At 46.7% G+C, this 11,787-nt stretch overlaps 1 protein-coding gene across 1 annotated transcript in view; it reads left to right on the top strand.

The window, feature by feature from the left end:
• The window catches only part of LOC112078617 (protein unc-80 homolog), a 6,551-nt gene extending 3,016 nt beyond the window's left edge, over positions 1–3,535 (top strand). Inside the window, exons 2-6 of the mRNA XM_070442104.1 lie at positions 1,029–1,142; positions 1,496–1,708; positions 1,990–2,124; positions 2,948–3,081; positions 3,377–3,535. Coding sequence (XP_070298205.1) covers positions 1,029–1,142; positions 1,496–1,708; positions 1,990–2,088 — 426 coding nt within the window. The 3' untranslated portion in view covers positions 2,089–2,124; positions 2,948–3,081; positions 3,377–3,535. The remainder of the gene's footprint in view (positions 1–1,028; positions 1,143–1,495; positions 1,709–1,989; positions 2,125–2,947; positions 3,082–3,376) is intronic.
• Positions 3,536–11,787: the final 8,252 nt, after the last annotated feature.

Below are 11,787 nucleotides of genomic sequence, written 5' to 3'. Positions count from 1 at the left end.
GTTCTTGTTCTTCATGGCCTCCTGGCTGGCTGCCAGGCGCTCCTGGAACCCCTGGGGCCCTGGTGGAGGAGGAAGGGCGGGAGAGAGAGAGGGGGAGGGGAGATGAGGTATGGGAAGGATGGGGAAGGGTAGAGGAGAGAAAGAGAAAGAGAGGAGGGGAGAGGAGAGGGAGGGATAGGAGGAGAACAGCAATAGATAGAGGGAGGAGGGAGCGGAGGAAATGGGAAGGAGGAGGGGAGGGATAGGAGGAGAAGAGAGAGAGAGAGAGCAAGAGGAAGGGGGAGGGAGGAAGTGATGGGGGAGAACAGAGAGACAGAGAGAGAACAAGCAGTAACAGAAAGAAGAGGTGAGTAGGGCAGACTAGGGCCATCTGGGGCCTGGACCTCTATTCTACAGCATAACTAGAGCCTGGAGGTTTTTCTGACCATCTGATCTAACACAGGAAAACTCAGGGCTCTGGGCATTATCTTTGCGAGTGCTGGCATGAATGACAACCCATATAGCAACATGATCACACAAAGAACGAGAGAACAGACTGCCCATAGAAAATAGATGTTAGGTCATGTCTGAATCCATTGAATGAAAAGCACCATCGAGCCACTTAACAAATGAAGCTGGAGAGAAAGATGGACACACGGTCATTAAGCTAGGAAATGTGCAACATTCAACAAATATGATGACTTTGTTGTAACTCTTCATGGTAATATTTCTTGATTTTGTGGGTTTCTATCCATAATGGGATAAGTGGTTCAACGAAGACAAGACAGTTATAGCACCATGTGCCCCACATGTTGTGTTTAAAGTCCCACTCTCTACCCTTCGTCTATCCCCTCTCCTCTTCCTGTCTTGTCCCCTCTCTCCTCCTTCTCCTGTCCCTCTACCTGTCTTGTCCCCTCTCCCTCCTTCTCCCTCTACCTGTCTTGTCCCTCTCTCCCTCCTTCTCCCGGTCCCTCTACCTGTCTTGTCCCTCTCTCCCTCCTTCTCTCTGTCCCTCTACCTGTCTTGTCCCTCTCTCCCTCCTTTTCCAGGTGGTGAACCTGGCCGCCATCCGCCAGGGCATGAAACGCTTCCAGTTCCTGTTGAACTGCTGCGAGCCAGGCACCATCCCTGACGCATCCATCCTGGCCGCTGCGCTCGACCTGGTCAGTTACACTGTAGTCTCAGGCTGGAGTTYAATCAAACCGGTRATGTTAAACATTGTCTTTGTTTAATTCAGTGTTTTTCAATCCTGTCCTCTGGATTCCCCAGCCTTTCCACATATTTCATCTGTTCCAATACTAGCACATCTTATTCAATGAATCAATGATCAATCAACTGCTGTATACTCCTGTGAGGGGAGTCTACCAGGTAGTAATAAGCATTTTTTACTAGACTCGACCYTTCTGGAATGTTATTTGACAGAGGGKAATATTWGTAAATATTGCAATATGGGATTGATTGAAATAWGATTTCAGGGATCTGACAGGACATTATTGTACTTCCTGGTGTCRGACAGGAAGCTCCCGTGGTTGCCAGAGCCTCCCTGTTCCTGGAGTGCGCCCGCTTTGTCCATCGTTGTAACCGTGGCAACTGGCCCGAGTGGATGAAGGGTCACCACGTGAACATCACCAAGCGGGGTCTGTCTCGGGGACGCTCGCCCGTGGTGGGAAACAAGAGGAACCAGAAGCTCCAGTGGAATGCAGCCAAGCACTTCTGTCAATGGGGAGATGTGAGTGACTTTCTGATGGGATGACCAACTATCCATATGATTCTACTGACCGAGATTGTGTATGAAGATAGGCGCTAATTGTGTTTGTGTGTTTGTGTTTGTGTGTGTGTGTGTGTGTGTGTGTGTGTGTGTGTGTGTGTGTGTGTGTGTGTGTGTGTGTGTGTGTGTGTGTGTGTGTGTGTGTGTGTGGTGTGTGTGTGTGTGTGTGTGTGTGTGTGTGTGTGTGTGTGTGTGTGTGTGTGTGTGTGCGTGCGTGGTCGTCTGGCCTTTTCATCTCCCAGGCCATTGGTACGCGTCTCAGTGAGCTGTGCCACTCAGACAGCGAGAGTCCTGCCAACATCCTGGTTTCATCTACGACGAGGAGACCAAGCGAAGATTGAGAAAGGAGGACGAGGAGGAGGACTACTTAGACGACAGTAAGCCATAGAAAGGAAAAGTCACTTTGAAGGGAAATATGGTTCACAGAAGAATCGTGTTAATTTGTATATTGATTAAACTATCCCTTTAAAATTAGCATAATACGCAAATCCATTCAATCCACCAAATCCACCGATGTCGCACTTCCACATCTGCCGTGAAGGTGCCAGAGCTAGAGTGTTGTTTGTCGACCATGAGGCATCCCGAAAATTGGTCTTCTCGCAATCGTCTATAGCGTCTGAACGGTTTGGAAAGACGAGACTCACAAACAAGATGGTGTTCTCAGTTTTGCTCTATGACCCCACAAGCTTCTTTGGACTCGTCTGAAGTCGGTACAGTCGATCTGCCGACTTCTGTCTGTAGCGTCCGAACAGTTTGGTCTCCCACTATGACCCCTCTGTGGAAATAATACGTACATGGTGTTGTTCTGCTCTAGGACGCCACTGCCCTCACAGACCTGTCTGAGGGTCCCTGGTATCCGAGTTGAAAATATGAATGGAGGTATACTTAGTATAGAGACTGTTTAGTGCCAAAACAATGTTCAGATATAGGACAGCACTTCAGAACCAGCTTCCTATTGAGATTTTTTGGGGCTATCTGTTGTTCTGTAGTGAATCTGGTATTCAATGCATTTGTATGGGCTAATAGCAGTAAGGCCAAGTAAAAACATTCATCAAATAATTGTTTTATATATTTTTTTATACTTCAAGAGGTCTTAGATCCTTGTATGACCTCTCTAAAAACAATTCCATAACTATAGTAGAACCCCCTCTTCCACTCTTATAGGTTAAGCCAAATTTGACCCCAAATATCCGTCCCCAGATACAGTCAACCCAACAAAATGCGGCTGTCCTTTCGCTCTCAAGATGGCCGCCTGCCAGTTGCTGCTGGAGATCACCACGTTCCTCAGAGAGACATTCCCCTGCCTCCCCCGGCCACGCACAGAGCCCCAAGTGGTCAGTAGCAGAACTTCACTTACTTGACACTTACTACTCTAATGCAATCATATCCCTATAAATCAATTGGTGTGTGTGTGTGTGTGTGTGTGTGTGTGGTGTGTGTGTGTGTGTGTGTGTGTGTGTGTGTGTGTGTGTTGTGTGTGTGTGTGTGTGTGTGTGTGTGTGTGTGTGTGTGTGTGTGTGTGTGTGTGTGTGTGTGTGTGTGTGTGTGGTGTGTGGTGTGTGTTCGCGCATATTTGTGTGTGTGTCTGTCTGTTCTTATATGTCTGTCCATGTGTGTGTGTGTTTGTAGGATTTGGAGAGCTGTCGATTGAGGCTGGACCCTGAGCTGAGTCACCACCGTTATGAAAGGAAGATCAGCTTTGCTGGTATCCTAGACGACGAGGACGGCCACGACTCTCTGAACAGCAGCAGCCACACACTCAAGTCTGACACGGCCTGCGACGACAAGAAGGCCAGGAGCCTCTGGGTAATTGAGTTCTGCTAAATTGGCCGTGTCATAAGGGTCCCTGTCAGATGAAAATCTCTAAAACAGAAACTTTTCAGGAAATTGAAAAACGTCCATATTTTCTCATTAAGAAACATTTAATTATAAAACTTCAAAGTTATAAAGAATACATGTTTTTGTTATAGTAAAAAAAAATGTTGGGTGTGGGGTATTTTTCTGGGGGGAAACAGGTAACTTCCTGCAAAAAAGTGTGTTTATAATACTATTCTCATATTTTTGTCATGAGGTTATGAGAAATTGTTTCTATCTGTTAGCAAATTTCCTGCAATTCTGCCATTTTGTTATCATATGCTATCTGGGGGCCCACAACCTCCCCCAAACCCCAAAATGGGTTGTGTGCACCATGGAGGTTGGTGGCCCCAGGGCACATGCCCTACGTGTCCGTTTGGTAATCCGGCCCTGTGTGTGTGTGTGCCTTGTATAAAGTGTTACCAAGATGTTTTAACCCAGTGTAGGAGTAGGACTTCATAAACCAGTGTACGGAAGTATGGGACTTCATAAACCAGTGTAGGGAAGTATGGGACAAACCCGTTATGGGATGGACTTCATAACCCAGTGTATGGGAAGTATGGACTCAGTGTAAATGGACTCACCAGTGTATGGGAAGTATGGGACTTCAATAAACCCAGTGTATGGGAAGTATGGACTTCATAAACCCAGTGTATGGGAAGTATGGGACTTCATAAACCCAGTGTATGGAAGTATGGACTTCATAAACCCAGTGTAGGGAAGTATGGACTTCATAAACCAGTGTATGGGAAGTATGGGACTTCATAAACCCAGTGTATGGAAGTATGGACTTCATAAACCCAGTGTATGGGAAGTATGGACTTCATAAACCCAGTGTATGGGAAGTATGGGACTTCATAAACCCAGTGTATGGGAAGTATGGGACTTCATAAACCCAGTGTATGGGAAGTATGGGACTTCATAAACCCAGTGTATGGGAAGTATGGACTTCATAAACCCAGTGTATGGGAAGTATGGGACTTCATAAACCCAGTGTATGGGAAGTATGGGACTTCATAAACCCAGTGTATGGGAAGTTATGGACTTCATAAACCCAGTGATGGGAAGTATGGGACTTCATAAACCCAGTGTATGGGAAGTATGGGACTTCATAAACCCAGTGTATGGGAAGTATGGGACTTCATAAACCCAGTGTATGGGAAGTATGGGACTTCATAAACCCAGTGTATGGGAAGTATGGGACTTCATAAACCCAGTTGTATGGGAAGTATGGGACTTCATAAACCCAGTGTATGGGAAGTATGGGACTTCATAAACCCAGTGTATGGGAAGTATGGGACTTCATAAACCCAGTGTATGGAAGTATGGGACTTCATAAACCCAGTGTATGGGAAGTATGGGACTTCATAAACCCAGTGTATGGGAAGTATGGGACTTCATAAACCCAGTGTATGGGAAGTATGGATTCATAAAACCAGTGGTATGGGAAGTATGGGACTTCATAAACCAGTGTATGGGAAGTATGGGACTTCATAAACCCAGTGTATGGAAGTATGGACTTCATAAAACCCAGTGTATGGGAAGTATGGGACTTCATAAACCCAGTGTATGGGAAGTATGGGACTTCATAAACCAGTGTATGGGAAGTATGGGACTTCATAAACCCAGTGTATGGGAAGTATGGGACTTCCATAAACCCAGTGTATGGGAGTATGGGACTTCATAAACCCGTGTATGGGAAGTATGGGACTTCATAACCCAGTGTACGGAAGTATGGGATCATAACCAGGACGGAAGTATGGGACTTCATAAACCCAGTGTATGGGAAGTATGGACTTTCAAAACCAGTGTATGGGAAGGTATGGGATTCATTAAACCCAGTGTATGGAAAGGTTATGGGACTTTCATAAACCCAGTGTATGGGAAGTATGGGACTTCATAAACCCAGTGTATGGGAAGTATGGGACTTCATAAACCCAGTGAGATTGTGGACTAACCTTTTGAATTCTGCCCGTCCAGCTCCCATCAGGAGGAGTCGTGCCGGGGGCTCTCGCCTGCTGCAGATCAAGGGGGCCAGGAGTTTCAGGGTGAAGAAGGGGGGCTCTCTGTCCTCCATCCGCCGGGCCGGCAGCCTGAAGAGCACCAAGATGTCCCGCCAAGACTCAGAGTCAGAGAACGAGGAGGGACTGCTGTCCCAGAGCAGGGACACTGTCACTGATATAGGTAACAACACAGTAACCACTGATCTCAGATTCCCAACCCCATATCCTAACCTTGACCATTAGGTGGGTGAAATAAGATCTGATCTGGTGACAACTTCTACTGCCACCCATACATAGATCTAAACTAATAGATCATCTGATCTATTCTAATCACAGATGTAGGCACCCTAAACCCGATATAGTGCACTACTTTTAGCCAGGGCCCTATGGAGCCCTATTTGCCTAATACTCAGTCATAGTAGTCACCTGTCATTCAACAACTCTGTATCAAAATGTGATGTATAGCATTCATTGTCATCTGTCCCCTTTGGGTAGTTAACTCAATGACGAACTATGTTTGTTCGATGGGAGATGCAAAATATCGTATTTCCACGAGGAGAGTCAATGTAAACTGACACATTATTGTTGTGTGTTGTGACATCACAGGAAGTCCATGGAGCACCAGTGAACCCAGTATTGAGCCAGAGGGTTCAGGAGGCACCGGCGGAGGAGAGGACAACTACCACCGTAACATGTCCTGGCTGCATGTAGGTGCTGTGTGTGTATGGCTACATGTAGGTGCTGTGTGTGTATGGCTGCATGTAGGTGCTGTATGTGTATGGCTACATGTAGGTGCTGTGTGTGTATACCTACTTTTACATGCGTACCTACATGCGTGCATTCAACTTAGCATACTTGTTTGTGACCTGTACAGCGCATTCACCTGACCACACATGCTATAAAGCTAGCACATTGCCCTCATCAAGCCCATTCACCTGACCACACATGCTATAAAGCTAGCACATTGCCCTGCTCATCAAGACCGCATTCACCTCGGACCACACATGCCTATTAAGCTAGGCACCATGCCCTCATTCAAGGCCCATTCATCTGTAGAAACTGCTGCTCCTCTGTGGTCTTCCTCTGTAGATCAGATTTCATGCTGTGGCAACCAGCAAGTTTCATCTGTACCCCACGTGCGAGTTCTGCCACCCACGCTGCTACCAGCACCACAGCCGCTTTCCTGTGCCCGCGCTGCGTAGCGCTTTGCCATTCAAGCCTGCTCTACGGGGAGATCAGTGGACAACCTTGAGAGGAAGACAGTGCAGGGAAACATCAGTAACCGCCGCTTCAAAGAAAACAACAAGAGTCGTGGGGTGCAGAGAGCAGTGGCTGAAATGTATTAAGTGACTGTTGACTATAGAGTGGTTGTTGAATTTAAATGTATTGAAGTGACTGCTTGATATGGAGTGTGGGTGAATTTAAAAATGTATTAAAGTGAATCATGTGATATGGAGTGGTAGTGCCAATTGAAATGTATTGAAGTGATTGTCGATATGGTAGTGCGTGTGAATTTAAATCGTATATGAAGTGATCGTGATATGGCAAGTGAATTGAATGTTTATTTTCCTTGATTAAAACTGATAATGCTAACTAGGCACGTCAGTTAGAACACAGTCTATTTACAAGGACGGCCGATCCAGAAGCAAAAGGCATTCCTGTGGGAGGGCGCGGGGCCTGGGATAAAAAAATCAAATAAAATTAATTAGGTCAAAACACACATCAACGATAATAAGAGAGACACCACTAACATCTACACAGCAAGAACCTACCAAGATAACAAAACATAGCAGCAGCAACAATGATGCACCAACACAGGCATCGGTAGCAACCCACAACATGACAAGACAACAACATGTAGCAAGCACAACAGGGCCAACAGCCACATGTATTAGAGTGATGTTGATGTTGGTAGTGGTTTGGATGATACTGTAACTGAATACTTCTGTTATTTTCCAATGTCTTCCTCTCTTCTGTGTCTCAGTGCCGTCAGCAAAGTCATGGTCTGAGACCCGCGTCTATGAAGAGACGCCCCAAAAGACTCCAACACCGAGGGCAAGAAGGACACGGGCACTGCTCAAAGTAACCATCCGCAACCAGCCTGTCCACCGTACAGCCCTTCATGCCCAACACATGCCCTGGATAGCCATTAGCATGTGCCAGATGCGTCTGTCCGATCCGGTCCGTCTGTCTGCGTTTGGTAGTCTGTCTATCCGTCGTCACCTGTTGTGTTTCTCTCTTCGTCAGCCTGTCTGTCTGTTCCGTCCGTCTGTCTGAAGCCAGCGCTTCAACAAAGATGCCACTTGTTGCACATGCTCGTTACTAGAGCAAGATGCCACACATGCCAAGAAGCCTCAACCCCCACAACCCCACCACGCTTCTGCCCACTCAAAACACCATAATCTCTGGAATTCTACTACTGAAGTAGCATTTGCTAACTCGCTACGCGCCCTCTCAGCTAACTCCAATAATATTGTAGCACCAGCATACCATACTAATACAAGCTGTAGGCCCCTACAGCATTCAATGACGTATGTCCACTAGCATGCTAATCGCTAACCCTAGGCCTGTCTGATGGTCTATGGCCTTTCCCTTCAGACGTTTAGATGAGCCTGTTCTCTGTCCCCTCCTGTCCCTAGCATGCGTATACGCCTTACTAGCAATGCTATCAGAATCTCCACTAGCATGCTAATGCTAACCCTGCTTGCGGTGAACCTCTCCTCTCAGGTGATGAGCCTGTCGCCGGCTCCTCTGTCACTGGCTGATTCCAAGTGCGGCGCCCAATCTACAGAGGGAACATGTACGCGGACGTCCAGCTGCAGCCTGGGAGCTCCTGCTGAGTGTGACAGCAGTAGGCTGCCGCTGCAGGTGACTACAGAGAACGTGGATGATCTGTCATGGCATAGCGCAGAGTTTCTGTTTAAAATGTATCAATTAATGTCAGTAACTAGAGTATTCCAGAGCCTATTCTGCTGAGCATATTCTGGGCTCCACTCCAAACTCACTGAAATCTGTGGCTCACTGCTTTGCCTCCAGTCTAAAAGATTAAATGGGAAGAGTTTAAAATGTCAGTATATTGCTTTTGTCACACATCTTTCTGTTCTACTCTCTTCTCTTTTCGATCGCTCCTCTCTTCTCTTTTCTCTCTCTCTCGTTTTTCTCCTCTCCTTCCTCATCTCTCCTCTCTTTCTCTCTCTCTCTCTCTTTCTCTCTTCTCGTTTCTCTCTCTCTCTCATTTTTCCCTCCTGCTCTCTCTCTAACCTCTCTCTCTCTCTCTAGCTCCCTTGTCGCTCCTTCTCACTCTCTCGCTCGCTCTCTCTCTCGACTCACTCTGTTTATATCTCTGTCCCATCCCCCACTTTCCTCTCTTCCCCCCGCCTCCCACTTTACCTCTCTCTCTCTAACCCCCGTCCTCCTTCACCACTCCCCAGCTGCCATCTTTTCTTGGCTATGTGCGCGGTGAAGGTGCCCGACGCCGGCTGACAGAATGATTGCATGACCTGAGTTCCAGCACGCGTTGAGGCGAGCCAGCGCATCAAACTCGGTGTATCAAGTTTCTTACACGCTGTGGCGGTTCCGCTAACCAGGTGTGGCCGCGCATGGAGGATGGTGCCTCCAGCAGAGCATCAAGGACGCAGATAGAACCGCCAGCCTCTAATACAGACAACTGTTAGTCAAAAATCAGAGTGCACAACGGGTGTCCCCCAAGGTTCTATCTGAGTCCTGTTGCGTTTCATTGATTTACAAAAATGATCTGCCTGCCTAAAGTGTAGGCCTCTTGCTAAGTCTTCTTGCCTTTGTTGAATTATGTTGCTCAGTTAACTAATCATCTATATAATTCTCTATCTTTTAGATACCACTCCGGCCCAGCATCAACCTTCACCCTGCCCTACCTATCCGGGCATGCCCTGTGTGCCCAGTTCTGCACCCGCCTGGTTTACCCTCCAACACTGCAGCCGTCCGAAGACCCCCAAGCAACCTAGAGAGACCAACTCCTGCTAAGCTCCCGCCCGCTGCTCGCCTGATTACGTCCAATCAGCAGATTACTTACACGGAAGCTTACAATAGCTCTATTGGTTGACCAAATTTTACCTATTACCAAAGTTACACATTTTCTGGACGTTTTAAGTCGTCATGTGCGGTGTACAGTATCCGGTGCATGTATATTACAACATCGGACAATAACACTATAATTGAATTGGGATGTGGAGTTGCATCTTTTACTGACCATACTAATGCTACACTGACGCCATATGCACAACTGTTATGTAAAACACTTTACGTTATCCCAGCCTTGTATTGTATTCCTTGTGTTCGCTACGGCACCAGGAAATAAAGACTCTGGAAGGAAGAAAACAGCTACAATATTATGCTATAAATTGATAGCTCGGCCATGCCACTTTTTGGCTTAACTTCTTTGTGCTGCCTATGCTCTTAATTTTTTGTCTGGCACAGACATAACCAAAAAAACTTATGTATCAGATCACTTGCATTCAATACTAGATCAGCTCTAGACTGCGTCATGTACGTCCTGATACAAATAGTCCTGTCTGTCTATTTATCAATCTGATCAATCTGTCTTTGTTTTAGTCCACCACATTTACAATCAAGCTATTCCATAGTAAGTAGTGTAATTTAATGTACGGATGCTGTTTGGGTGCCATCTATGGGACAACTGAGGTTCATCCTTATGGAATGAGCTGAATGAGACAAAATTCAAAGAGATGTCTGTCCATGCCAGCGCGGATAAAGTTTGGCACATGGGTCTAATTAATGTCATGTTCTCGTTGTAAACTGGTTTTCTGGTTGAGAGAGACATTCATTAACCAGATCACAACCAACTGCCGTCTCTTACAAGCAGGTAAAACACGTATTTTTCAGTGATCGGAACATGAAATGCGTCATTGGCGAAAGACGTTATATTGATTGTCTATCTGGTCATATAAGTTTAACCAACAAATGTCAATTACAACCAGTATAACAACCGCGACCATGCATGACGCCATTCAAAAGACGGCATAACGACGTCATTTGCAACCAGTTTTGTTGGCGCTGCTTGGGTTGTCTGACTCTCCCCAAACAGTACAGACCTAGGGGAGGTGCCTAGTACTAGGGGCCTGGACGGCCATTCTGGATACATGCATCTTATACAACGCCACTCACGTTTTCTGTATGTAGATGCTCGGGCTTCTCTTTTGGCCGAAAGCTTGGATGTATTGCGTCATTTTGCATGTATGATACATGCATGCCACATGACGGCCATTTGTAATTGTTCAAACTCAACATTTTTCACGTCACTCGTCACAAAACATCCACTGTTACATTGCTCTGCCGTGACCCGGTTAGAATGGCTTACAAAAATGGCTGTTTGCACTGGATATTACTTCTTTCCATGATGGATTTGCATTATAGTAAGTTTACCTACAACGTTACAATGGTAAATAAATTGATACGCTGTGCAATGGTTGTAAGCCTGATTCTAGGTTGCAAATCGTAGTTAGCTTCCCCAAATGCCCCAGGGTATTCCTTGCTTCCTCCATATTTCCTGGGAAAATGTACAATTTGGGAAATTACCACCATATCTACAACCATAACTTAAACCCTAATAATGTTTCCAGGTTCTTATCAGGAGAATATAACGGCATGGTGTCATCCATGTATAAACTGTCGGGAAGGAGAACAGATGAGTCTTACATTTACAAATGTATCACCAGATGCCTATTGTAATTGTACTATATTAACAGACCCCCCTGAAGAATGAGCCTATTCCACCAGTCCCCTATCCCTGAAGCCTCTGGTGTCTCATCTGTTATGTCCGTTTCTCTCCACACCTCATACACCACGCGGCCAACACACACACACACACAACACATCCTGCCCCCACGTCCACCCTCCACACACACCACACCCCTTCCCACAAGTACACACACACACAACCACCTCACAAAATCTTTACTCGCCGCGCGCCGTGTCGCGCTCCCACCAGCGTGCGAGCACATTACCTGAAGAACCTGCAGCTAGCGAGAGAGTGAGAAGCGTGCGGTCTGTGCGCGATGCGCCAGCATCATCCACCAGCCATCCCCGTGGCCCAGGAGGCCTGCTACGAACCCACCTGGCAGCCCCCGCCCGAGCAGGGGAAGTGTAAGGTGAGGTGGTTGACGAAACCAGGGAGTGCAATGGCAG

The sequence above is a fragment of the Salvelinus sp. IW2-2015 genome, unplaced genomic scaffold, assembly GCF_002910315.2.
Source record: "Salvelinus sp. IW2-2015 unplaced genomic scaffold, ASM291031v2 Un_scaffold5967, whole genome shotgun sequence".
Classification (NCBI taxonomy): Eukaryota; Metazoa; Chordata; class Actinopteri; order Salmoniformes; family Salmonidae; genus Salvelinus; species Salvelinus sp. IW2-2015.
This window is presented reverse-complemented; position numbering and strand designations above follow the sequence as displayed.